The sequence below is a fragment of the Rhodnius prolixus genome, unplaced genomic scaffold, assembly GCF_049639745.1.
Source record: "Rhodnius prolixus isolate KJV_2025 unplaced genomic scaffold, Rpr scaffold_9, whole genome shotgun sequence".
Classification (NCBI taxonomy): Eukaryota; Metazoa; Arthropoda; class Insecta; order Hemiptera; family Reduviidae; genus Rhodnius; species Rhodnius prolixus.
The window spans coordinates 26,237,414-26,262,288 of NW_027411604.1; the positions used below are offsets into that span (position 1 = coordinate 26,237,414).

At 32.8% G+C, this 24,875-nt stretch overlaps 3 protein-coding genes across 4 annotated transcripts in view; 2 read left to right on the forward strand and 1 right to left on the reverse strand.

Annotated features, from left to right (window-relative positions):
* The first annotated feature begins 221 nt into the window (after window positions 1-221).
* On the forward strand, window positions 222-9,812 carry bel (ATP-dependent RNA helicase bel). 2 transcript variants are annotated; one of them, XM_074127743.1, is made up of 14 exons: window positions 222-406; window positions 3,320-3,404; window positions 3,511-3,748; window positions 4,090-4,321; window positions 4,419-4,643; window positions 5,059-5,177; window positions 5,366-5,491; window positions 6,019-6,163; window positions 7,021-7,174; window positions 7,254-7,435; window positions 7,759-7,876; window positions 8,014-8,167; window positions 8,249-8,370; window positions 9,546-9,812. In XM_074127743.1, exons 1-14 carry the CDS (start codon window positions 362-364, stop codon window positions 9,647-9,649), a joined length of 2,049 nt encoding a protein of 682 aa, XP_073983844.1. In that variant the 5' UTR covers window positions 222-361; the 3' UTR covers window positions 9,650-9,812. The 2 variants fall into 2 exon arrangements, with proteins under 2 accessions (XP_073983844.1, XP_073983845.1); XM_074127744.1 differs by having other exon boundaries at window positions 8,249-8,313.
* A 4,737-nt stretch (window positions 9,813-14,549) lies between these two features.
* LOC141454014 (uncharacterized) lies at window positions 14,550-19,214 on the reverse strand. The gene is made up of 9 exons (XM_074127752.1): window positions 18,831-19,214; window positions 18,557-18,754; window positions 18,412-18,469; window positions 18,124-18,342; window positions 17,462-17,657; window positions 16,672-16,869; window positions 16,421-16,588; window positions 15,919-16,111; window positions 14,550-15,847 (listed from the first exon to the last, which is right to left on the reverse strand). Exons 1-9 carry the CDS (start codon window positions 18,951-18,953, stop codon window positions 15,311-15,313), a joined length of 1,890 nt encoding a protein of 629 aa, XP_073983853.1. The 5' UTR covers window positions 18,954-19,214; the 3' UTR covers window positions 14,550-15,310.
* Window positions 19,215-20,786: 1,572 nt separating this feature from the next.
* The window catches only part of jbug (filamin-type immunoglobulin domains fbug), a 92,759-nt gene continuing 88,670 nt past the window's right edge, over window positions 20,787-24,875 (forward strand). The window contains exon 1 of the mRNA XM_074127728.1: window positions 20,787-21,254. Within this exon, the coding sequence (XP_073983829.1) occupies window positions 20,879-21,254 (376 nt within the window). The 5' untranslated portion in view covers window positions 20,787-20,878. The remainder of the gene's footprint in view (window positions 21,255-24,875) is intronic.

Below are 24,875 nucleotides of genomic sequence, written 5' to 3' on the forward strand. Positions count from 1 at the left end.
TTTGTTCAGATTATTTATTGAATGATCAATTTTGTTTTTAAAGTAATGGATATTATTTGCATGTTACTGTAAAAGTTGTGAATTCAAACATTAGATTATAGAGTACGGTAACTTATTGTTAATTACAAATAATATTTTATTTTTCATTTTTAAATTATTTTAATTAATATGAAAATTTTCCGTCCTTGGCAAAGGTTGTTGACACATATCGAAAGCTTCCGGTAGAATCGACCTATCGATGCTTAGTATACTTAGTCGTAGACACTGTCCATCCAGTGATCATCATTTACTTCTCTTTGTGTATTTATATTACTCGAGAACTTCGAAAGGGCTCTCTTACTAAGTTTTGATTAGTAGTAATATGAGTAATGTACCCAACCAAAATGGATCAGGTCTAGAGCAGCAAGTAAGTATTTTATTTTACTGTATTTGTACATATTTAGGTGAACTTATTTCGGTCCGCGAAAGCCTATTTATACCTAAAAGAAAAGCGCACGATTATTTAGTAATCCTTAATTACTTCTCTTATAGTTTTTTCGTAAATTCAAAGGTTTGTGGTTAATCATGAGTTGGTATAAGAATTGTCTATTTCCCTGTACAAATTTTTAACTGATTACAAATTTTATAGATTATGGGCTGTATTTTTGCATTTTTTTTTTTTAAGTAATGGTACAACAGTGAAGGTGTTTTGAAAAAAACCTTTTAAAAGCTTTTGTATTGTTAAAACACAAAACCTAACCTTAAACCACATAACTTTCTAACACATATTTGGTTATGGATAAATTGCCTTTTTGCTTTATTTACAGGGTAAAAGGCATTATTAGTACCTCCCGATATTTTAAAATTCTGGAAGCGAAATTTATTTATACTAATCAATTTGCATAAATTGTATAGTTTTTCCCATCTTTTAAGAATTATAGTAATACGATGATAGCTCTTTTTAGGATTGAGAAACATAATAGATTTTCTTAGTTCGTGATGAACTTTTAAAAAATTCATCATCTTTGAAATTATTTCTTTATCATAAGTTTAAAGTTCTGAAGGACAGTAAAGACTGCAATGTAGTAACTTCTTACATATGTACCTAATCCATTTAAATCCTCGCGTTAATACATAAAATTTAATGTTTATGGGCATATAAAATGTGGATATTTTTTCCTTGCTGAAAAACTATTCTGAACAAAGACAAAATTAAGTTGACCCACTTTAAATTGATCTTGTGTAAACAGTCTTTTCAGCAACTCGTAACCTTTTAAGCATTATCCCGCGCTGTAATATATATGTTTTATTGCTTTCTCATATGTTCATGAGGACCAGCTAATTAAAGTTATATATGTATTTACTTCTAATAAAAGCTTGAAGTATTCAGTTAAGAGAAGTTTTTAACTGGTGAAGGTAGAACTATGATTCTATAGATGTATTCGCTGCATTGTTCCCATTTTTATTTATTATTAATTTTTAAAATTATTTCTGTTATCTAGGGTATTTTTTCATAAAAACATGTTTATTAAGTTTTATATTTGACACACTTATGTTCCACCATAAAAGTTATCTAAAAAATGGCTGTTTTATATAATATTGTCAAGTATTGTCTGGAAAAAAAAGGGCTTTACTTCGTTCGTAACAATGGCACAGAAAGGTTTTATCACATTTAAATATGCGTCCTGACTGGTATCCTTGTGCAGAGATATTTATTTAATCAGTGTCGCATCCGGTTTTGGTATTACAACACTTTCGGATATGTGGCTGATTAGGTTTGTTTAAGATGTATAAAAACATTAATAACAAAGTGTTCCATAGTTCATTTGGAAGAAAGATTGCTTTTTTTAAACACCAAGTATTCCCTTAAAATTATAGCAATAAATTAATTTTATTATACAATATTTCTTTTTTTTTTTATATAAAAGCTCTAATATTCTACATGATGTCATTATTTTCATAATTTAAACTGTTTTGATAGATATTCGCTAATCTACGAACTGTTTTCATTTAATATAAATGTTAAAGTCTATCTTTTTTCAATATAACTTTGATATTAAAATATTACTGTTATTTCTTTTACTATATTATTATATTTATTAATTAAACTGAGCCATTAATAATTATATTTACAGTTGTTAACATCATCATTTGTTTTCAAAAGAATTTTCCTATTCAAGCAGTTTATTATTAATCATAAAAACTTTGTAATTATAGTAATGGCCACAGCATTCCTATCACAATGCCAAGATTGATAACTTCAATTGCTGTTTTTGTAAAAATAATAATTTTTTCGGGACTTATCCATTAATTTAATTAAAGATTGGCTTTGTTTGTTTGAAAGAAAACAGTTATAGAAAAGTCCACACTTGAACCTGTTTATAATGAAAACAATAATTTTTTTATTACTTAAAAAAAAAAAAATCTTGAAAAAATGTATTTAGATCATATTTCATGGTTTGAAGAACTTTCTCTTAAAAAATAGGATAGCAAATTGAGGTACGTTAGATCATGTTTCAGGGAGTGATTCAACTTGTTTCTACCTTAATTTTTCCATAAGTTTATTTAACTGATGATAGCTACCATACTTCAGTATAATTTATTCTTTAAACTCTTAAAAAAAGGACAAGACTTTTAGTGGAACCCCCATTCGTTATTAAGGTTTTATGCTTCTGAATCGTTACGTTGTAGGTAATCTCCTTCGATTGTGTTGTAAACAATGATATTGAATTCAGTACTCTTATTTTCAGCGCCAATTCTGAACTGAATGTACATCTATTCCTAACTTTGGCATCTAATTAAGTACAATGACACAAGTAACAAATTAGTAATGCCTTCTACAAAAAAGCTACCCACATTCAGTGTGTCAAAAAACTTAATTACCCCTCATATATTTTATGTGATTTTAATAATCTCACTCCACATTTCATAATAATTATTAAATCCATGCTTCTTTACAACACCTCCCGGGTAATGTGAGCTTTATTTTGTAGAGCTTGGAACTCTATTGGACCAAGCCTTGTCATTCATTCCAGTTGTGCATTTTTTGTTCAACGACTCATGAAAGCCTTTTTCAAAATTTAACTTCTACTTTCAACCGTTCGTCTTCCACAGATATTTTCAGTACGAGCAAAGAACGAATATCAAATCTAATGCTCTGTATTAAAAGTACGTTTTGTATATTCAAACTCGCTCATATTGTTATGTTTCTTAGATAAAAAAATTATGTAGCACATTGCATACCAGTAGTCTTTGCAGTAATGTAAGTTAGCAAAGTAATGTAGTTAGTCATCTCTCTCAATACGATATAATAATTTATATTTTGTTCATTAAATTTCAGTTCGCTGGTCTGGACTTGCAGGGCGGGCGTAAGGAAAGCGCCGGTCGTTATATTCCGCCTCATCTCCGTTACAAAAATTCTGGAGGTAAAAGCTTTTTTTATAAAAAAAAATAGTATAAAGAATTATTGTAACTTATTCATAGAAAAAAAATACGTTAATAATTTGAAAATAATTAACGATTAAATTTTAGAGTTGCGAAGCAGTGAGCAATCCACTCCTAACTTTACTTCTACAAGCTACAACGATAGTGACTATCGCAGTCGAAGTAGTCAAAGTAGCTACAATCGAGGTAGCAGCAGCCGTAACGAAAGCTACCGTGGCAGTGGCGGTGGAAACCGTAGAAACGGCGATTACGATTCTTTTAACGGTGGTAGCAGCCTCTGGCAAGACAGAGATAGAGACAGGGGCGGAAACTACAATAGAGGAAGGTTTGTATTTATTTGTACGACATAGTTTGTATGAAATATCCAGCTTGGAGTATTTGTTTTTTAAACCATTTCAAGAATTTTGCATAATTACAACATATCTCATCGAGAGAATGGGTTAGCCACTTCTTCCCTGAATCTTGAAGTTTCTGCGGAAATCTCTCTCTTATAGTACAATATTTTTTTAATCTTTATTTTATGCATCTAATGAAATTGTAATAGTACTTATTGTTAGTTTTTCATTGACTCTTAGTTCCTTGACAAAATGGCAGTAAGTTTAACATGTTTAAAAACATGTATATGACATATAAGCCAAGTGGTTAATGAAATATTGTTTATTTTAGAGATGATTGGGGAGGCAGGTTTGGTGGAAGAAGTGGCGGAGGCAGTGCAGGAAATGATAGGTGGCAGGAACGTCCACACCATCCCCATTCTGACTGGACAACGCCTCTCCCCCGCGATGAGAGACTCGAGATCGAGCTGTTTGGCAACGCCAACACTGGTATCAATTTCAACAAGTATGAGGATATTCCGGTGGAGGCTACCGGAGATCAAGTACCTCCTCACATTACTTCCGTAAGTTTGACGTTGACACTTCTTCTTTTTTTTTTTTTTTGATGACCTTGTAATAAGCATTTCAAAGTTTTTATTCTTATTTGCTTTCTTTTGGCAGTTTGATGAGTTGCAGATGACCGATATAATTTCCAACAATATACGATTAGCTAGGTACGACAAACCTACACCAGTACAGAAGCACGCAATACCTATCATAATGTCCCGCAGGGATTTGATGGCTTGTGCTCAGACAGGCAGTGGTAAAACTGCCGCTTTTCTCGTTCCGATTCTCAACCAAATGCTTGAAACTGGTCCATTGAGCACACCCAGCCAGAGAGCAATGGTAAGCTAGATGTAAAACTTTAGCAGCTGGTGTATGTACTTTTTTGTCCTGCTTACAAAGTTGCACCAGAATATTCACTATGCGCAATCAAAATTTTGATTCATTCTACAAAATAACAAATGTAAATCGATTTAATTTTAATTAATTTATTTCATTTTTACTTTAAGTGATGATATTTACTAAGTAGCCTTAATCTCGTAGTTGTGGAAGCCTAATGACAAAAGGAATAATAAACGAAAGAATGTTGTGTTAATAGATATATGGATTTAGTTTCTTGTAACATAATTTCTTAAAAGTAACTGCTCTAAACAGTAAAAACGGAATAGTAGTGGTGAAGCTGGTAAAAAAATATTACGAAGTTTTTGTAATTATTTGTAATGTTATTTTAATACTTTTATCTTTTGTTTCCCTTCAGGGTAGACGTAAGCAATATCCATTGGGTCTAGTCTTGGCACCTACAAGGGAGCTCGCCACACAGATTCATGAGGAAGCTAGAAAATTCGCTTATCGTTCCAGATTGCGCCCATGTGTAGTGTGAGCTAGATATTTCTATTTCATTATTATTGTCTATTCTTTTAATTTTTTTTTACATACAGAAATTATATTAATTCTCTTTGAAATTTATGATTTTACTTACTTTATTATTACATTGTATAATGCTGGATAAATATCTTTTTTGAATATAAAGTTAAACTATACGATTTAAATATAAACTGTTGCAGTTATGGAGGCGCACCTGTTGGCGATCAGATGCGAGATTTAGACCGAGGATGTCATTTGCTTGTCGCAACCCCAGGTCGTCTCGTAGATATGCTTGATAGAGGGAAAATAGGACTAGAAAATTGCAGGTATTTTGAAAATTTACTTTGCTGTAAGTTCTTTTTTAAGCCAGTCTCACTCTCACTTTGAGGGTTTCGTTCAAGGATGGCTTCTTCTGGCTACATTCCTTTCTTCCTGGTTTACTTTGTTTCCTTCAAATAACTTAAAGCAATCAACACTTTTCTAAGCAACAGGTGCTTTCGACTTAGAGAATTGTAGTGCTTTAAAACAAAAACTTTTTAAATGATAGTCACATGTTCTTAATCTCATGAAAATTAATTTTTAATGATGAATAGAATCCCCAAACTGGCCAGAAATAAAGTAAACATGCGTGCTATGTTAGTTAATATCAGCGAAAAACATTTTTTTAATAATTATACCGTAGTGACATGGTTTAGAACTTCCATTTACAAGACAATGCTCATAACTTGTACATCAAAACTTTTGAAGTTATGCGATTAAGGTTTTATTCTCTTTTATTTTTATCCATTGTTGTACGCATCGTATCGTTGACCGGTTTCGAACTTTCATCTTTTAATTAATCGATATGATACAGGTATCTAGTACTAGATGAAGCAGATCGCATGTTAGACATGGGTTTTGAACCACAAATACGACGTATTGTAGAAAAGGACACAATGCCACTAACTGGGCAAAGACAAACTCTGATGTTCTCGGCAACTTTTCCCAAGGAAATTCAAGTAAGTATAATTAGTTTTAAAAAGTGATTTCTCCCCCTTCCCAATTATTTATTAATTTTATAATGGACGTTCTAGATTTTTATAATAGTAGATTTTTGAGTTCTTAACAGAAATTTATTTTTTAGAAGGTCCATCTACTACAAAAATATGGTATCTATAAATGGAGTTGGTTGGCCTGTGGATTAGGGTCACTGGAAAAAATAAAATTTCTAAAGTTCAAATTTGGTATTTAGAATCTAATGTAGCTTGATAATAAGACTTCAATCGAATATGGCTAACTGATTTGACATTTTCTTAATAATTGTAATTTTTTACTTTTTTTTTTTTTTTTGTAATTTTGTCAGTCAGCTACAAGGTTTTTAAACTTACTAAGAAAAAAATAGTTTATTTGCTAAATTTGTAACGTTATTCCAAAAAAATTCTTTATAGAGGTGCTCTAAAGAAGGTGAGGTTGGCTTTTATGTTAAGTGCCACTTCTTCATCAACAAAATATGTTTCTTATTATTATTTAATAAATCGTTTATAAAGTCAACATAAATTATGTAATTTTAGTTACTGGTTTAAATAATATCAAGGAAATTTCATCCTCCAATCCAAAATACTGTTTTAAATTGTGAATTACGTAGATACTGGAGATCGACTTTTGGGTAATACTTAGAATAACTTCCCTTGTTTATTTTTTGCATTCAACGTCTTTTATAAATTATTGCTTAATCATATTCTAAATCAGCTTTGGAAAAGTTAACTACTTAAATGGTCACGGTCTACGATCAGATTTATTTATCTTTTTTTAAAGCCGTGTCTATATATAAATAAAAAGTTCATTACTTTTCAAACTTTATATTGAACTCTTTCAGATGCTTGCTCGAGACTTCTTAGATAATTATATATTCTTAGCTATTGGTCGCGTTGGATCTACTTCTGAAAATATTACCCAAAAAATTGTTTGGGTTGAAGAAAATGAAAAACGGGCTTTTCTTTTGGATCTTTTGGAAGCAGCAAAACAAGCACGTAGGTTTTTTTTTTAAACAAAACTAATTTTTCATTTATTTCGAATTACTAGTAACTATTTTGACTATTTGAATTTTAGGCGAGGAATCTTTAACTCTTGTGTTTGTTGAAACCAAAAAAGGAGCCGATTCACTGGAGGATTATCTCTATAGATCGGGATATCCTGTTACTTCAATTCATGGTGACAGATCCCAGAAAGAAAGAGAAGAAGCACTAAAGAATTTTCGTTCAGGAAATACTCCTGTACTTGTTGCCACTGCGGTAAGTGGAATATCAGTAATTGAAATGCTATTTTTGGACAAAACTTTTAAATCTAAATAATTCAGATACGAGGTTTTGGTATACAATATTTGGGGTCATTGGCTTCTGGAGCTTTTTGGGGGGCACTGACGGCCTCTGGACAGTGTTCTATCGTTACAGGCAACACTGTTTATCTCTGGTTAGTGAGCAATAAGAAGCTCCTAGGAAGAAAAAATCTAATAACATACCTTGTGAATGATTTCCTCATTTTGGATGATTGATCCACTTTGAAACTGACACTGCTTCGACTTAAGAGTCATAATAAAACATTTATTTCTAACCAGGTTGCTGCTCGCGGTTTGGACATTCCGCACGTGAAGCATGTGATCAATTTTGATCTTCCAAACGATGTGGAAGAGTATGTTCACAGAATCGGCCGTACCGGACGTATGGGCAATTTGGGTAAATATTATTAACCGCTTCTTAATGATTTACAGAGGAAGTAAAAGTATTCTTTGCATAATTGTATGTATACAAATGATGAAGCGTGATTGTTTTAATTGTAATAATTTTGTTTTGTTTTGTTTTTGTTTGTATAGGATTAGCGACTTCATTTTTCAATGACAAAAACCGTAACTTGGTCAGGGACCTTGTAGATCTGATAGTCGACTCTAAGCAAGAGCTTCCTCCTTGGCTACAGAGCTTGTCTACAGAAATGAAAGCTCCACTTTCGTCCAGGAGAGCTGGCAAAGGGTAGGCATTGTTAATTTTTATTATAAATTATAATTAATAGCATTATAATTAATAAAGAAATATTTTCTTCTAATTGTACAGAGGCAGTAGATTTAGTGGGTTTGGCGCCCGTGATTGCAGACAACAAGGAAGTAGTGGTGGAGGAGGTAGGAATAATACTCGTTCTGGTTCATCCAGTTACAACTCTTACAACAGTAGCAATAGTAAGTTTTTAGATAAATAGTGGAGTTCCTTCGTTCGGAGGAATGCGGTAGCTTTGTTGGTGCAGTTGGGTTCGCTTCTCGAAAACGACAGATTCAGTAACCCAATTTGCGCTAGCTTTGACCTCCGCATTATCAAGAGACCTTTCAGCTCATTGACCTAAGGAGCAATTCTTGAATCTTGAATTAGCGAAGGGATTATTCGTTGGGAATTGGATGAAGGTAGCCGGGAAATTCTATGTTTATGTGTTCTATTTCATGTTTAATAATAAAGATATAAAATATAAAAGTACTGCACACAAATATCGACTGAATTACTTTTGCTTTTACTTTTTTTGCAATACATATCTAAAGTACAGGAATATCCGCTTAATAATAAATTAATTGAAATAATTAATTAAAGTAAAACGCCTTGAATTTCTCTAAACTTCAAAAATCCTAAAGTGAATTCTTAAGTTATTTTTTTCAGTTTTAACAAAACATTGAAATATTGTCGCTTATTGACTTTTTACATAAAATACTTCTATTTATTTCGCTTAGTTATATTTTAACTTAATTTTAAGCCAATATACAGCTTGTATAAAATGATTATGAACTCTAATAGAACATCGGTTTGAGACGGAAAACGTTGTTACTTCACCCTTATTATCGAATACCTAAAGAACTGTTTGTTATTTTAAATTATTATTAAATAATTTTAAAGCAAAGAAAAATAAAATAGCAGATTAATGTCGTACTTCAGTCGCACTGTTTTTTGAATATGAATGATTGATGATATTGACGCAGTTTTTTTAGGCCTAGGGCTAATGAATTTAGGGAACATGAGAATTAGGTAATGATTTGTCGAATCATTATGCAAAGCAAAATGTTTATTTTATCACGCGGGTAATTCGGACTTTTAAACAAATCCTGATTAAAAAAAAAAAAAAATTGCCTTCTTTATTTACCACAAGCGAAAGTTTTCAAAAAGATCCAAGAATTGTATGCCTTTAGTATTGACACTGCCTTGTGAGGTCTCTGGATTGACGAAGGGCCCTCAGGGCTAATGGTGCTTGGACCAAAATTAGACAAAAAACACAAGTGAGGTTTTTTTTTTTATTGTAGTATTCATCTATCTAGTCTTACATATGTTTTAAGTTTTTTAAATTAAGATTCTTAATTGGTCTTCTTATTCTTAGGTTATTATGGCGGAAGTAGTGGATCAGGATATGGAGGTTCTTACTCCAGCAATCACAACAATCAGAACAGTGGGAGCTCTGGCCCTGATTGGTGGGGCCAATAGAGATGAACCTCGCGCCCCTCCCCACCAATACATGTGTCACCCTCTCTCAGCCAATCCTTAATTGATCTCTGCTCCTTCGAAGCCTTTCTGCATCTCTTGCATGCTCTAATATACATCTGTTTGTATGTATATTTAAAAAAAAAAAAAAGAAAAAAAAAAGAAACTATATTAAAAGAAAAACGTAAAACTGTTTAAGTTAGGGGCATTAACACTGTGATTTTTTTTATTCTAATATAGGTTGTTAAACTTGTTAAATTGGCCATAATGTCTTGAAACATATATTAGAGGTTTACAGTAATGTAGGCAATTGATATCCGTAATGCAACCTCTCAAGATTTTTTTTTTGTTTTTCTTATTTTGTTAGAAAGATGATAATTTACAGTTTTAAGTTACATTCTGTTCTAAACCAGTGAAGGCAAGCAAAGTATACCGGAATAGTAGTTGAATAAAGTGGCTATGTTCCTTGAGTATATATTTCATTATTATTATTTTTAATATTTCAAAAAAAGAGAAAAAACAAAATGAATAGGAAGAGAAACAAAGTTTTGTTTTTGTATATAATATAATCTTAAATATCATAAGTTAGTGCCCATGATCTAACTTGGGAAAATTATTTTACTGTACAAATTAATAGTATTTTTACTCCCAAAAAAGAGATAAAACTAAAGAAAATATTGATTATTGTATAATTAAGCACTATATTTATTTTTACTTTTTTTTTAAAAAAAACAATTTTGTGGGCGTTAATGACAATTTGTTACTTGCGGCTGATAAATTTGTAAAGATGAAAAAAAAAAAAAAAAGAACTACCGCAAGTGCTCAATGTGTTTATTACATTAATTTTATTGTTTTTATTTTTATTTTTTATTTTGTATATAAAACTTAATGCTATTGCTACTATGGTTAAAAAAAAAGAGTTAATATGATTTTTACCTATGATCTGTATTGACTTTTTTAGAAGAAAAAAAAAAAAATTTAAAAATCATATTCAATATTTTAAGTACTTTCAACGTCTTGAGTCAAAGATGTAATTAGGGTATATTGCAAGTGCCTTATATGGGGTAGCAGTACCGAATTTTAGGCTCCATTAAGACAGCTGCAAAAAATAAAAACGTGAATAAAACATTATATGAAACAATATTCTCAAAAAAGAAAAAAAAAATGAACTTTTATATATATATTTTTTTTTCTATCTTATTGTTGGGGGAAAAAAAGAATTTTTTTTCTTCTATATTCAAAATCTATTTTGCCTTGTAAAGCTGCAGACGGGCAACATTTTAAAGTAATGGGATATAATTGGAAAATCCAAGATTCGTCTGAGAGAGGATTTTGAAAGAGAATTATGTATTATTGCTAATTAATATAGTTGTCTCCAATTTTCATTGTGTAATTCTATATTGTGTAGAAGATAGGTCAGTAATACTTACCTATGTTAACATGCTGGTGATAAATTTTAGCCACCGGTCAAAAACAAAAAAAAAATAATTTTTTTTTTTAATTAATGGAATAAAAGAGGAAAAATGAAAAGATATTTAGCATTCTTATTTCAGTAGTATCAAAAAAAAAAAAAAAAAAAAAAAGGAAGGTTTAATTGAATTATATTGAGTTGTATTTTTTTTGTAAGTGGTTTCTATTGATTGGTCTGAGTTGATTCCTACCTCATAAATCCCTTCTTAGAATGTTCACTTCTTCCAACTGAGCAATTTTATTTTCTTTAATTTATTATTTTTACAAACTTAATTCTCTTTAACAACAGCTACTGCGCCACATTAAATTGAGAACTTTTACTTACTTTCAATTGATGCTTTTTAATTTTTCTTAAACCTCGCCAGACTACTTTGCTTGTAAGTGATTAAATAAGTTTATATGATATATAAACCCTGGAACCCTGGTAAACCTGGTAATATATAAACTCTTTTTCATTTGTAATTGTAGAGGACTACGATTTATGGATAAATATATTTCCCTACATTTTCTCTTTTGTAACCTTTCATAGTTATTGCCGAGACGCAATGTTTCCAAAAATATTTGATCTTTTTGACAAGAGTGATTGTCGATGCAGAAATAAGTCTAGCCGTTATTCGATAGTATTCCTATGGAGCTTTACAGTGCAGAGCACGCACTTTTGCAACTGATGCACATATCAAAACTGGCAATATTGTCGTTTTTAGGCTTTAAATAGGTTTATGTACCATTATTTTTTTTGTTTCTTTTCCTCTTCTCAATTAACACTGCCATTTTGATTTCATAAATTAATATTTGACTCTTTGTTAAATAGTGAGTGTACTTGTACTTCGTGTTTGCTATATTTAATAAATGATCCGATTGTTTCTGGGATGCAGTAACGAGTGATTAACTCATCTAAGAAGCTCACCCGATTGAAGCGTAATAAATACTTTTGTCCAATTACAAATAAATTAGAAATGAAAGAATATTTCAAAACTGTAAAGTATTTTAAAAACAAAGATATAAAAGTATTTTTAATTAAGAGAAAATAATAATTAAAAACATGCAATATATTTGGTCTTGCATCCTAAAAGAAAAAAGATTGGGCAAACTATTATTGTACATTTATGAGCAAACTATGATGGTCTTAGCTACTGTTTATGATGGGACAATTAAACTTGTGTTTAAGTTTAGAAAAATGATGATTTGCTAGAAATCACAGCTCAAGGTTCGTGTGGAAATTGTTATGCTGTCTTATGAAGCTACGACCTATTCAACTATCTTACTAACAAGCCCCTCTTGTTTTATTGACTAATCCTTGAATCTCAGTGCAAGTATCTGGATACTATCTCGGTCTGCTCTTCACTTGATATGCATTCCCATCCATAATACTTCTCCAAGTCCGAGAATATTTCATAATTTCCGCAAGTACGAGTAGTCTGCACGTGGTTTTATGTTTCATCAAAATTTAACAAAATTTCCTACTCCTAAAAATAAAGAAATCGAAATTATTCAAAATATAAAATTTTAATATTGTTATTTTTTTGTGATAGTGATTTTTCCATTTAATAATATCACAATTCAAACTTTTAATTATGAAAATGCTTTTCACTTTTTTCTCACTCTTGTAAAAGAAAAAGTAATTATATGAATTTTATTTTGATGATTCAGAAATGAGCCTAGTTAGTATTTTACTTCCCCGCCTTAATAATTAACAGTGGACCATCTTGTTTAATTTATTATTTTGTTTTATTTTGTAATCTAGGGATATGCGTCATGCATATATTCATTCATCTTTCTCTAACTTCAGAATTTAAACCAACAAACAAGTTGACTTTAATATCCTGTTGTTTTATGTTTTGCTGCAATATGATTTATTTATAAATTCTTCCTTTAATAGAACGTTTTTTTCATTATTGTGTTTTTATTTTCTAATTTTAAATTATTTTAACTAACATTAATGCGATTGGTGACAGAGATTTTACTAAAAATTAAATGAGCGTTTCCAGAAAAACTTAAGTGCAATGTTTCAAGGAATTTATAAATTTTGTTTGGTACAGATTGTTCCTGTACATTGCTGACTAAAACAGATCTCCCATTTTAGTATGCTTTTCTAAATTCGACTAAATGTAATAACTAACAATAGCCGACTATGGAAAATCTTGCATTAATGGCGTAATCACAAAAAACATAAGTTCTACGATTATTTATATTATTATTTGTTAATTGGGAGAGTACTATTCCCCAAGGCACTGCAGCCATTGAGGTTTATTGAGCTAGCTCCTCGTTAGATAAAGAATTTGAAGATTCTACTCTTAACGTGGTTCAGGGTTGTAATCGCTAGTCGTTTTTGCGTCATGATCTCTTCTGGTCTAAACAAGCCGAACATCTCGCGCCGCAAACTAGCGATTGCATTGCCGGCAAAGAGTGAAGTCATTCTACTTTTCCTGAATGCACTATGATTCTGGGAATCAACCCTATTTAGTAAATATAAAAGAGGCTTCTTGAGATGAACACTTGTAGTACAAAAAAACTCGCCTTTTTTGGAGATTGGAAAGAAAGAATGGTTCTTGGTAAACCTTCAACGTAGATGTGAATTCTTTCACCGGATTTGTGCTCTACATTAAGTAAACCTTCATCTGACCCAATCGATAAAGAAGAGCATGCAGACAGTTTCTTCATAGTCCTGCCCAAGCTAAGCGTCATTTATAATCTTGATAATCCAATGTGTACAGCAAATGAAATATTAGACACATGCACACAAAAAGCCAAAAATAATTTATAAAATCACTTTATTCAACTCCAAATAAATTCCTTTGGAATGTAAAACTTTTATAAGGAAGACTAAATCTTAATGCACTTCATTATTATAAAAAAAAAATATAGATTACAATATTAATGATTATTAAATACTTTTGAAATTTAACAGATTTTATAAAATACCTAAATAAATAGATATATTTTACAATAACACATAATAATAAAACAAGCATATGAACAAAATATTCTGCCTATTATTTTAATAACCAAAAACATTATAAAGACTATCTGCCCTCTCTTAAACAAATATCATCAGGAAACAGTATCTGTTACAGCACAGTATTAAATGCAATATTTTTAAAAATTTATCCTAATCTAAATCCTAAGAAAATTATCAAGGAACAAAATAATTTTTCCTTCTTTTTTTAAAAAAAAGTGAGCTCAGCTGAAGCAAAAACAAGTTTTTCTTGATTAGTTAACAACTACTTAAAAAAAAAAGGAAGATTTACAGAAGGTAAAAGTCTTCAATCACGGGATACAGAAGTTATATACATAATCTATAACAACGTAAAACTGCAAATGGGTTTCAAGAATGAGTTTCAGAAGAATTACATCTAACCTCAGGATACTAAAAACCTAATATAGACAGGATGTATTAATCTGAAACCTAAAATTAAAAAAAAAAAAAAAAAAAAAGGAAAAAGCTGATGCAAATTGCAGTTAAAACGAAAGAGTTAATTTATCAACGAGTTTGGACTAAAGTTTGATGTCGGGGCTTTCGGATAGGATTTACCTTTTAATAGTCTTACGGTCAGTACTTACAGATTGCACCTGAAAAAAGCTCACTTACTTCAATTGATGATCAAAAGCTACAGCAACAGATTTGTCTTAAAAAAGTGAAAATGGCACATGATGAGACAGTACACTTGCTGGCGTCAATTGTTACGGTGACTTAATAAAGGAAGAACGTAATTACACTGATTTAAAAAGAATTGCCTGGCTAATCTCAGGTTTTGAAAAGCTAGCAATTACCACAACCAAACGACTAGTCAAATTTAAATTGGATCCTGCAGTTAATAAATCTTCTGGACGTTAGCCTGGAAGACTCTACGACTATAGTCGTGTTGTCGTGTACAGGAGGCGGAAGTTCATTCAGGTCGATGTTCATTCTCGAGTTATTCATAAAGGTAACATTGCATTGTTTGGGGGTCGATGAGATGCCCGAAGATAATGAGCAGAAATTTCCACTATGAAAAGACAATTACATGAAACAACAATTCACTCAGTACCACCTAAATGAATTTAGGCAATTGATTTGGGACACATTAGTTTTTGGGTCGCAACATAAAAATAATTATAATTGCTAGAAATTAATAGCGCTTTGAGGATTTTTCTCTGAAATTTGGACTACCCAGTTGTTTTCCAGATAGTTTTTGCCATAGCTAAATAGATAGATCACCTTGGCCGAATGCTCGTTTCATCTACCACAGGTCCTAATAGTTGACTGGACACTGTAGGTATGAAGTCTGGATATCTTATATAGCGATGTAAATAATACAGTTGCAGTGGTGGAGCCGATGATGAAGGTACTGCCGTTGGAGGAGGTGGCAGCACACTAGCTGTATATGTCGGTGGTACTCTATACAGATCTGAAAGAGGTTCCGCTAGATCTAAAGGTACATTATCGTACAGTGATGGCTCAAGCGAAAATACATCTTGTACTGTTGGTGTGGGGCCTATGGCAGATGTTACATTGTTAATGTTTTCCGACTGAAATTCACCATTATCAGGAATATCTTGCTGTTGTGGTAATATTGATTGATGTATACTTTGTTGATTTATTTGTCCAGTAATTTCATTTTCACTTTCTCCCTCAGATCCTGGTTTATGCCTTCTCTTAGTGTGTTTATTATAATTTGCCCAATTCGTGAATTCACGATGACATATTGCACACTGATATGGTCGTTCTCCTGTATGCTGCCTTCGATGAACCTGATTTAATAAAATATTTAAGAACGTATTAAAAAAAAATTAAAATTTATAAAAAAATATTTATTACTTACGGTAAGGATGCCCTTGAATCTGAAGAGCTTTCCACAAAATTCACAAGAATAAGGCATATCACCAGTGTGTATCCTAGAATGTTCTTTCAGCGCACTCCGTTCACGGAACTGTTTGCCACATACATCACACTGATGTGGTTTTTGACCAGTATGTAACATGGCATGTTTTGAAAGAAGTCGGGTTGTCTTAAAGCTGTCAAAAAGAAAAAGAGCTTATTAATTATGGGCTGGATATTTTTCTCTCTAAAGCTCATAACCGTGATCTAAAATACAATATATCTTATATCTCTAATCAAAGATTTTTGATCGCCATTCATGAAAATGAGCTAACGAAAATTAGAAGTGTATCAAATTTTTATTTTTACGCTTAAATTTCATTTAAGGGAAAAAATTCATTTTTAATAAAAATGTATTCCACTAGATAAGATAAATTTCCCTTACAGAAATAAGTTGTTCACTCTATTTTGCAAAGAAATATAAGATGAAACGGGAGTAAATTTACCTTTTGTTACAAATTTTACAGGAATGTGGCTTTCTTTCATCGTGCGTCTTAATATGATAGTCCAAACTACCTTTAGCAATAAAGCGTTTACCACAAATATCACAAATAAAATTCTTTTCTCCTGTATGAATTTTCATGTGCGTTTCCATTGCATGTTTGGAACAGAATCTATCAAATAATAATAATATGTATATAATTGAAAATATTATCACTTTAGAACAAAAATAAAACAATAGAATTGAAATACTAACACTTTTGTGCAGATTTTACAAGGAAACTTTGGTTTGGCTTCTTCAGGAAGATGACATTTACTATGCAAATATAAAGAGCTGTATTGCTTAAAAGCTTTTCCACATTCTGAGCAGACAAATGGGCGCTCTTCACTATGTGCTGTCATATGTGATTGCAATATACCCTTTTGAGAAAAATCTTTACCACAAATATTGCAACTAAAATAACAAAAATTGCTTCTTAAGACTCAAAAATAGTAAACGTATGCATAATATTCTCAAAAAATGTTAATATTATTAAAAAAAAAATTCAAAACCATTATTATTCAGATGTTCTCCCAAATATAACATACTGAAACGACATCCCGTCTACCAATTACTTCTGCTTGGGAGCTTTGATAACTCTCCAAGAGAAAATGAGTAGCACTTCAAATCAAATTGGGATACACTTTGTAGACGTTTGAGTGCCTGTACGAAGCAATTACCAATGGATAGTTTAACAGCTATTTTCAACTAAACGAAATTTAAACTGCGTAGTTATAGTGAGGTATTACCGAGAAGCACAGTAAAACTTAATTGTCGAACTCTAAATGGCGTTACATGGCATAAAAGCACGGAGTTGTGTAGGCGTGGGTTTTGAGATTGGGAAGTATTTATAGTTTATCTTAAGAAATTACTGTATACTAATTTTACAATAATTGCGCTTATAAATGAACTGTAAATTTCACAACTCAAATTTTACGCCTTAAGGAAGGTGACGTTTTTTAGCAGCCATTAAATGCTTCCAAATGTACTTTATTCATGTAACTACCTATAACATTCATTATTCCAATGTAATTTAACATGGCGAACGAAACTTCTGTATCTAGTATAAGCTTTATCGCAATCCATACACTTAAAGCTTGGTGCTTGTTTATGTTCTTGGTAATAATGTAATTTAAGAGCAGAACGGGAAGGCATTTCTTTATCACAGTTTGAACATTTCCAAACATAGCCTTCCATCATTTCTGAAAAAAAACAAACAAATTAAATATATATATATTTGTACAGAATGGTAGGAAATGAAAATGTGATTTGGTCAAGAATCCAAATAATAGTAGAATATTTAACAAACTACGAAAATCTGTAGGAGATTGTAAAACGAGCAGTTACAGGTCAAATTCTCGGCTACCGAAAAGATGTTTTGTGACTTCCGAAACTATCAACGTCATTGCTTAGAATGAATGCGCCTCTTAAGTTTTAAATGTGTCCGTGCGTATAAATAAATAAACAGTTGCAAACATCAACTACCTCTATAGAGCGTGTGTGTATAGGATTGATTGTTAGGGGTGCAGAGTAAGTTTGTGACAGAGGACTGGGATGTTCTCAGAGATGCCAAAATCAATGAAAAGCAAGCAATAACACTTCCCTTAAGGATCATAAAATGTTATAAGTATTGTCAAGCAAATATACAACACAAGTAAAACTACTTACTTCTTGTGTTGACTGGCGGACGCACTTCGAAATAATTTTTAAACCATCCAGTATCATCATACACGTCTTTATCTTCAAAAGAACTTTCTTCGTTTATAAATTCATCACCATTGTCTTCTGCGGGGTGTTTTGGAGACTCTACTTCATTCCTGTCAATTTTGTCAAAGAATTGTTTGCTAGGCGAAAATTCCTTATTTTTTTGTGAGACCTCATGGAGTCCTGCAGGATTTTTTTTTATGAACAATTTTAGCATTCATATTATCTGTATTAAATTAATAAAATAAACACCTTTCTCCTGGGATTTGACATCCTTAATTGAAATGCCTTGAACATTGTTGGCTTCTACCTGGAATAAAAATTATTTTTAAAGAAAATTAAAACTTAAGTATGAGTAATAGACTTCATATTATGCAAAAGTTAAAACTGTTCTTACATTCATCTCACTAGGAACCTCCCGATTTTCCAAACTTTCGCTTTCTGAATTCAGCATCATATTATCCTTATGATGACCCAACAGTTCCATTAATGAAGTTTGAGATTGAATACATAAAGCATAGAAATTTGAATATTCATTCACTTTTTCACAACATGTTAAACAAACTGTGTTAGGGAGCAAATCTTCAGGCATCAACTATGTAAAAATAAATATATCAGTTTTTAAAATACACTCTGAATGAAAAACAAAAACTAATAAACAATAAGTGTACCCATATTTGCAGGCACTGTTTAATTTTTTCGGCTAGTTGCAAATGCTTTCCTTGCTGTTCGAACACTTTAATGTAATTATCACTTTTCAATGCACAAAGACGACAGAATGATTTTTCAGCCATAAAGTGAATTTTTAAACTATAACACCCCGTTAAAGCTTGTAAAAAAAATGATCGATTCAACAGTTACTAAACTTAATGTTCATTGAAAAGTGATGTAAAAAGTTAAATAGAAGTTTTTTTTGCCATTTCTGAGCAGAAAGCAAACAAATTTTTTCTACTCAAGCAATGAAAATGAACAATTGGCTTGTGGCTTGGACTAGCAACAGCCTCTATACTTAAGCACAACACAATTATACGATAATTAGGAACAGCAGCTCATATTTGTAACCTCCCAAAATCTGAAACAATCTAATAACCCCATATGTTCTGTTTAAATATGGATGGTAATAAAACAAAACGTAGTATTTATACACGATTTTACTTTAATTTAACAGGATTTTAGAATATTCCTTAAAAATATAAAAATGTTTTGATTTGTTGTAGTGCAGTCTATTTGATGAATGTAGCAATCGATAATATCTCCCAAGTACACTTCCTCCGAAAGATGAAAATTTACAAAAATTATTTTGCCATTTAATAGAAAGGTCGAATCTAACTGAGAAGGCACCGGCGCCAGTGACCTTAGATGCTGACTAACCTTAAATAAATAAAAAAGTCAAATTGAATAGCAATTGTTTTCATTTCCTTCAACTTAAAGGTGCACGTACCTTTAATGCTGTCTGATCCCTCGATGATAGTAAAATATCTGGGAGCATAGGTGTCGTCAGCTTCCCAACAAGGAGGCAGCTTAAAACTGCATGGATCCTGTAAGGAAGAGGAATAAAGAATATTTCTTGAGAAGAAAATAATTGATCACTTTTATTGAAAGAATAAGAAATTTCTGAGGTTCACGGAATTTTCAACAATTGGTATAATAAAGTTATTTTCAATCAACTCCATAACTCTTGGTATAATGCCAATATGACCACGACCAGAAAACGTAAAATAACGCCTTGGCCTCGGAAACTACTCACCATTTATCTTTGATCATTTCCCCATAAACAAATATGGCACTCATCATTAATAATAATTTGGTATGTTTGGTTGATCTACTGAGTTCTTGTTGGCCCCAAAGCCTTATGAAATTGTGATATTCATCTAGGCGCTAAAGACTTCTAGTAGGTATCAATGTTGAGTTTATACTTATAAGTTATCAATTTTTTGCGGGAGTAGTTTACTGTTTCAGATTTCTGGTCCCCTTCGCTTATGGGAATTAGAGGGAGTGAATATGCGGATGAGGCAGCAAAACAAGCAGCTTCTTTGGTCCTATTGACTCCTCAATCTGATATTACTGTACCCCATGGACGTTGTTGATGGGAGGTGAATCGGAAGTCTTCAAAGATTACCGAAAGTGATAGAAATCTTACTTTGAGGAAACACGGCCTGATACACAATTGTTCTTAAGTTAACAGGTCCAGCTGTTGAAGATACCTGTTACCCTAGTGTAACATTTATTGAAGTGTTGTTTAACCCAGTTACCAACCTTAGTTGATGGCGGTGGCTATTCTAATTAAACTATGAGCCATTTTGATGATTATTGTTATTGCTCTGATTCGAGTACCAAATAGATTTCTTTTCTTCGAAGTAGTGAGAGAATCTTCCATTCCTAGATTGTTGACCATTGCTTCCATTACTTATTAATTCATAAAGTAAGCATCAAAATTAGCGTTCCAATCTCGAGATAAGCGGGTGCAGATAGACTGGTGCTAGCGGCTAGCCAAAAGTAAAGTACAGAAGTAAAAGTGAAGCTCCCAGGTAAATGGTGGGAGACAGGTGTAGTAAGTTGTACTGTGCTGCGATCAATTGGCCGTGGCAGACCTTGAAAGCTGTTGCGACTTTTACCTGTTGCTTGTTGGTAGGTGGTAAGTCGGTAAGGTTGGACACCAGTTCGCCAGTCAGTGAGTCGCACAGTGTTGTAGTGTAACATACTAAGTGCTAACAGATGGATGATAGTAGCCGAGAATAAGATGGCGTCCGAGCCGTTAGGTATATCGCAAATTGGCCTTGTGGCCCGCAGCCCTGAAGGGCATGCTGCCAAAGGTATGGCAATTAAAGGTAATGAAGATTTATGGGTTGAAATACAAGCGCATACGTTTAGGAATTGGGTCAATGAGCATCTGCGATGCGTTTCAATGGAAGTTCGAGACTTAGCTCAAGACTTTTGTGATGGCACCCGGCTTTGTGCTTTAGTTGAAGTGTTACAAAAAAGAAAATTAAGAACCAATTGGATAAGAAGACCGATGAATCAACATCAGTATTTAGAAAATGTAAGCGCGGCATTGACAGCAGTCAATGAAGACGGAGTGAAGCTGGTTAATATTGGTGAGTAGACTGTTGTTGAAATCACCTTATTGATAATCAAACATGTCTCCGCACCTATTTGTATTTGTAAATTATACGGAGAACCAGATTTAAATTGCATTTGAAATTGTACATCATCAGACGTACAAAATTCTGCAATTGTACATCTTTACACCGGGAAAAATATTTGAAACTTACGATAAGCAATATTGTTCGGATTGACCGAAAACATTTCTGCAGATTTATTACTCTACAGGAGTATTGTAGAATCCATTAAAGCAGTACCTTTGATGGACCATATCTGTTTGTGGTCAGTAATTTTTTGTTAAAACATGATTAATTCGTAGGAAATTAAAGTACAAAATTGCTAGAATTTTTCAGATATACTAATTCCCCTATATTTTTTTGACTGTAACAGTTTTTGAGTTGTTCTAAGCACGATATCTGATCACAGAATCACAGTATATGAGCGTTGCATACTCTCGCCCCCGGTATAGCCGAGTTCTATTCCTTATTTGGTGAGACAATCCGTTCACTCTTTAGAGCTACATGTTCTGGTATGTGGGAAGTGCTCTCTTAGAATTTGTGTTTATTTTTTATTTTTTTAGGTAGTGCTCCCTTATTAACAGCTATTTTACCGATTATTGTCTCTAATATTAAGAAACATGTTTATTTTTTTCTCCATTACCAGAAATGCCTGTCACATCTTCACGCTGTTATTATAAAAGATAACATAGCATTAAACATAGATTAAGTCATCAATTCACTGCTACATAGATAGCTTAAACAACAGCACCCATAAGGAAAGAAACTCTAGCAAATACTAGTACTATCCATTGTTTCCTTGCCACGCTTTATCTCCGAAGCGAGTACTGGTGCGTTGGATGAGAATCCATCCAATCAAGGGAAGCTGGAAGATATTAAATTAAGCATTCTTGTGAATCCAGTGGCTGGAAAACTGGGAGATGTAGCCATTCAGATCCCCGGTGCTTCGAATGTACTCAGAAAGTTCTTTTTCATTTACCGGAGATGACAATTTTTTATTTTTGGAGGGAAAATCTCGGTAACAACAAATCTGGTTCTAGCAGGTGGTGCAACTAATTCGCTACTAAGTGGTGTATAGTGTCACTCACCACTTTGACTGACTGGCGGATTCCAGTTCGGCTGAAATTAAGCAGAGACGATAGTCTACATGGGACCTTCAACCTTTCTGTGTTCCATTGGATGTATCTCCGTTCTGCAACACTGCTAGGATTCAGGAATATTGGGTAAAGAGTCCTTCGGGCAGACCAGGAAACCGAGACAGTTGTAGACTTGTTTCTTACAGTTTTTGCAACAAAATAATTTCATTTGGTTTCAAAATATTTGTTTTGCTTTAAATTAAAGCGACAACCTTTTGTTTATCCCTATCTTTCTACATTCGAATACTAGCAAAATTGGATCTTTCCCAGGGTGCCTATCCAGCTCGCCCAATAGAGTGTCGTGTCTGCCTTTCTCACACTACCCAGATGTGCAAGATCTTACTATTTACCATTTTTGTAAAAAAAAATACTTTTTTTTGTTACGTTTTAGTCAAAACATAAAAGAAATTGGCCGCTATATTCGAAAAAAACGTGTATTCCCGATTATAACTCAAAATTTAAAATTGTGAATAGAGAGAAATTGTAATGCGAGATGGTAACGTAAGTGAAGTCGAAATTTGTTCGCCAAATTGATTAATCTACCCCACAGAAGATAGATGTAAGTTCGAACCCGGGCAGCGATACAATAAACGTGTTAAGACGGATAAAATCAAAGAAAACTATTTCTGTAATTGTTATTTTATCAAAATATTTCCATCATCCTGATGATGGGAAAGAGTTAAAAAGAATGATTTTTTTTTTACACAAGGTCAATAACGAACTCATTTAAATCTAAATGCAACGTAAGCACTCACTGTAAAATTTATTTGATTTTATTTTAATGTCTTGTGAAAGTTGTTATTATGTAGATTAAATGTCAATATCACTACTGCAGGAAACAAACGCAGTTTACATGTAAGCTTGTTTCCGTTGTGTTTCACACTTGGTTTGCTTTTTTCTACAATTGCTTCTTTCTACGAGGGTCGTTTGAAAAGTCCGTGCAAAAATAAAAACTACTTAATTTTTGGGGGCAAACCTTTTTTATTTTTCAACATAGTCTCCTTTTAGGCTTATACACTTCGTCCAACGCTGCTCTAGTTTGTTGATCCCTTCCGAATAATAGGATTTGTCCGTCTGAAAAATAGCCATTCGTTTCTGCAATCACCTCCTCGTTTGAATAAAATCTTTTTCCCGCCAGCCATTTCTTCATATTGGGGAACAAATAGTAGTCCGAGAGAGCCAAGTCTGGAGAATAGGGGGGATGTGAAACGAGTTGGAACCCTATTTCCATTAATTTTGCGACCACAACTGCTGAGGTGTGAGCTGGTGCGTTGTGATGGAAAAGGACTTTTTTGTAGGCGTTTTTCTTGCAGCTCGGTTTTCAAACGGTCCAATAACGATGAATAATATGCACCTGTAATAGTTTTACCCTTTTCCAGATAGTCGATGAGGATTATTCCTTGCGAATCCCAAAAGACAGTCGCCATAATCTTTCCGGCCGAAGGAACGGTCTTCGCCTTTTTTGGCGCAGATTCCCCCTTGGTAACCCATTGTTTAGATTGTTCTTTGGTCTCAGGAGTGTAGTGATGTATGCATGTTTCATCCACAGTGACGAAACGACGCTTAAAGTCCTGCGGATTCTTCTGGAACAGCTGCAAACCGTCCTTGCAACACTTCAAACGATTTCGTTTTTGGTCAAGCGTGAGCAATCGCGGCGCCCATCTTGCGGATAGCTTTGTCATGTCCAAATGTTGATGCAAAATATTATGTACCAGTTCATTCGAGATGCCCACAGCACTAGCAATCTCACGCACCTTCACTCTTCTGTCATCCATCACCATATCATGGATTTTATCAATGATTTCTGGAGTAGTAACCTCAACAGGGCGTCCAGAACGTTCAGCGTCACTTGTGCCCATATGGCCACTCCGATGAAACCACTTATAAACTGTTCTAATCGAAGGTGCAGAGTCACCATAATGTTTATCAAGCTTCTCTTTAGTCTCCTGAGCCGTTTTGCCTTTCATAAAGTAGTGTTTAATCAACACACGAAATTCTTTTTCGTCCATTTTTTTGAAAATCACTCGACTTCCTCGATTCAAACGAATGCCAAACACAAAGAAATAGATGGATCTGGCTGAAACTTGGTGTGTGTTCTTCCAAGAGATGCTACTAACTAAACATAACCTCGATACGCGCCAGTAGTACTATCTCTCTGACTTTGCACGGACTTTTCAAACGACCCTCGTACTTTAAATCAATTGAAGACAATATTTTTGTGTTGAAAGCAGGGATTTTGATTTTGGGTTAACTTAGCATTTCCTTCTTGCACAAAATCATAGAGATTTTCAAGTAGAATACTAAATCAAATTCCAATCCTCATTTCCATCAATCTTTCTTCTCCTCTAATAAGAGCAAGTATTAAGATCATGTTCAATTTTCTGAAAATTGAGATTTCTCCAATTCGTAGCAATGGGAAAAGTTGCAATCACTGGTAGATCTAGGCGTACAAGTTCTTCAC

Bases quoted from the DNA above. Each gene is read 5' to 3' on its own strand.
- bel (XM_074127743.1), top strand. From the start codon at position 362: ATGAGTAATGTACCCAACCAAAATGGATCAGGTCTAGAGCAGCAA. The intron at 3,749-4,089 runs GTTTGTATTTAT...TGTTTATTTTAG, and splicing joins GGAAACTACAATAGAGGAAG to AGATGATTGGGGAGGCAGGT. The intron at 7,436-7,758 runs GTAAGTGGAATA...ATTTCTAACCAG, and splicing joins CTGTACTTGTTGCCACTGCG to GTTGCTGCTCGCGGTTTGGA.
- LOC141454014 (XM_074127752.1), bottom strand. From the start codon at position 18,953: ATGGCTGAAAAATCATTCTGTCGTCTTTGTGCATTGAAAAGTGATAAT. The intron at 18,755-18,830 runs GTACACTTATTG...ATTTTTACATAG, and splicing joins AACAGTGCCTGCAAATATGG to TTGATGCCTGAAGATTTGCT. The intron at 16,112-16,420 runs GTAAATTTACTC...TCTTTTTGACAG, and splicing joins TGTAAAATTTGTAACAAAAG to CTTTAAGACAACCCGACTTC.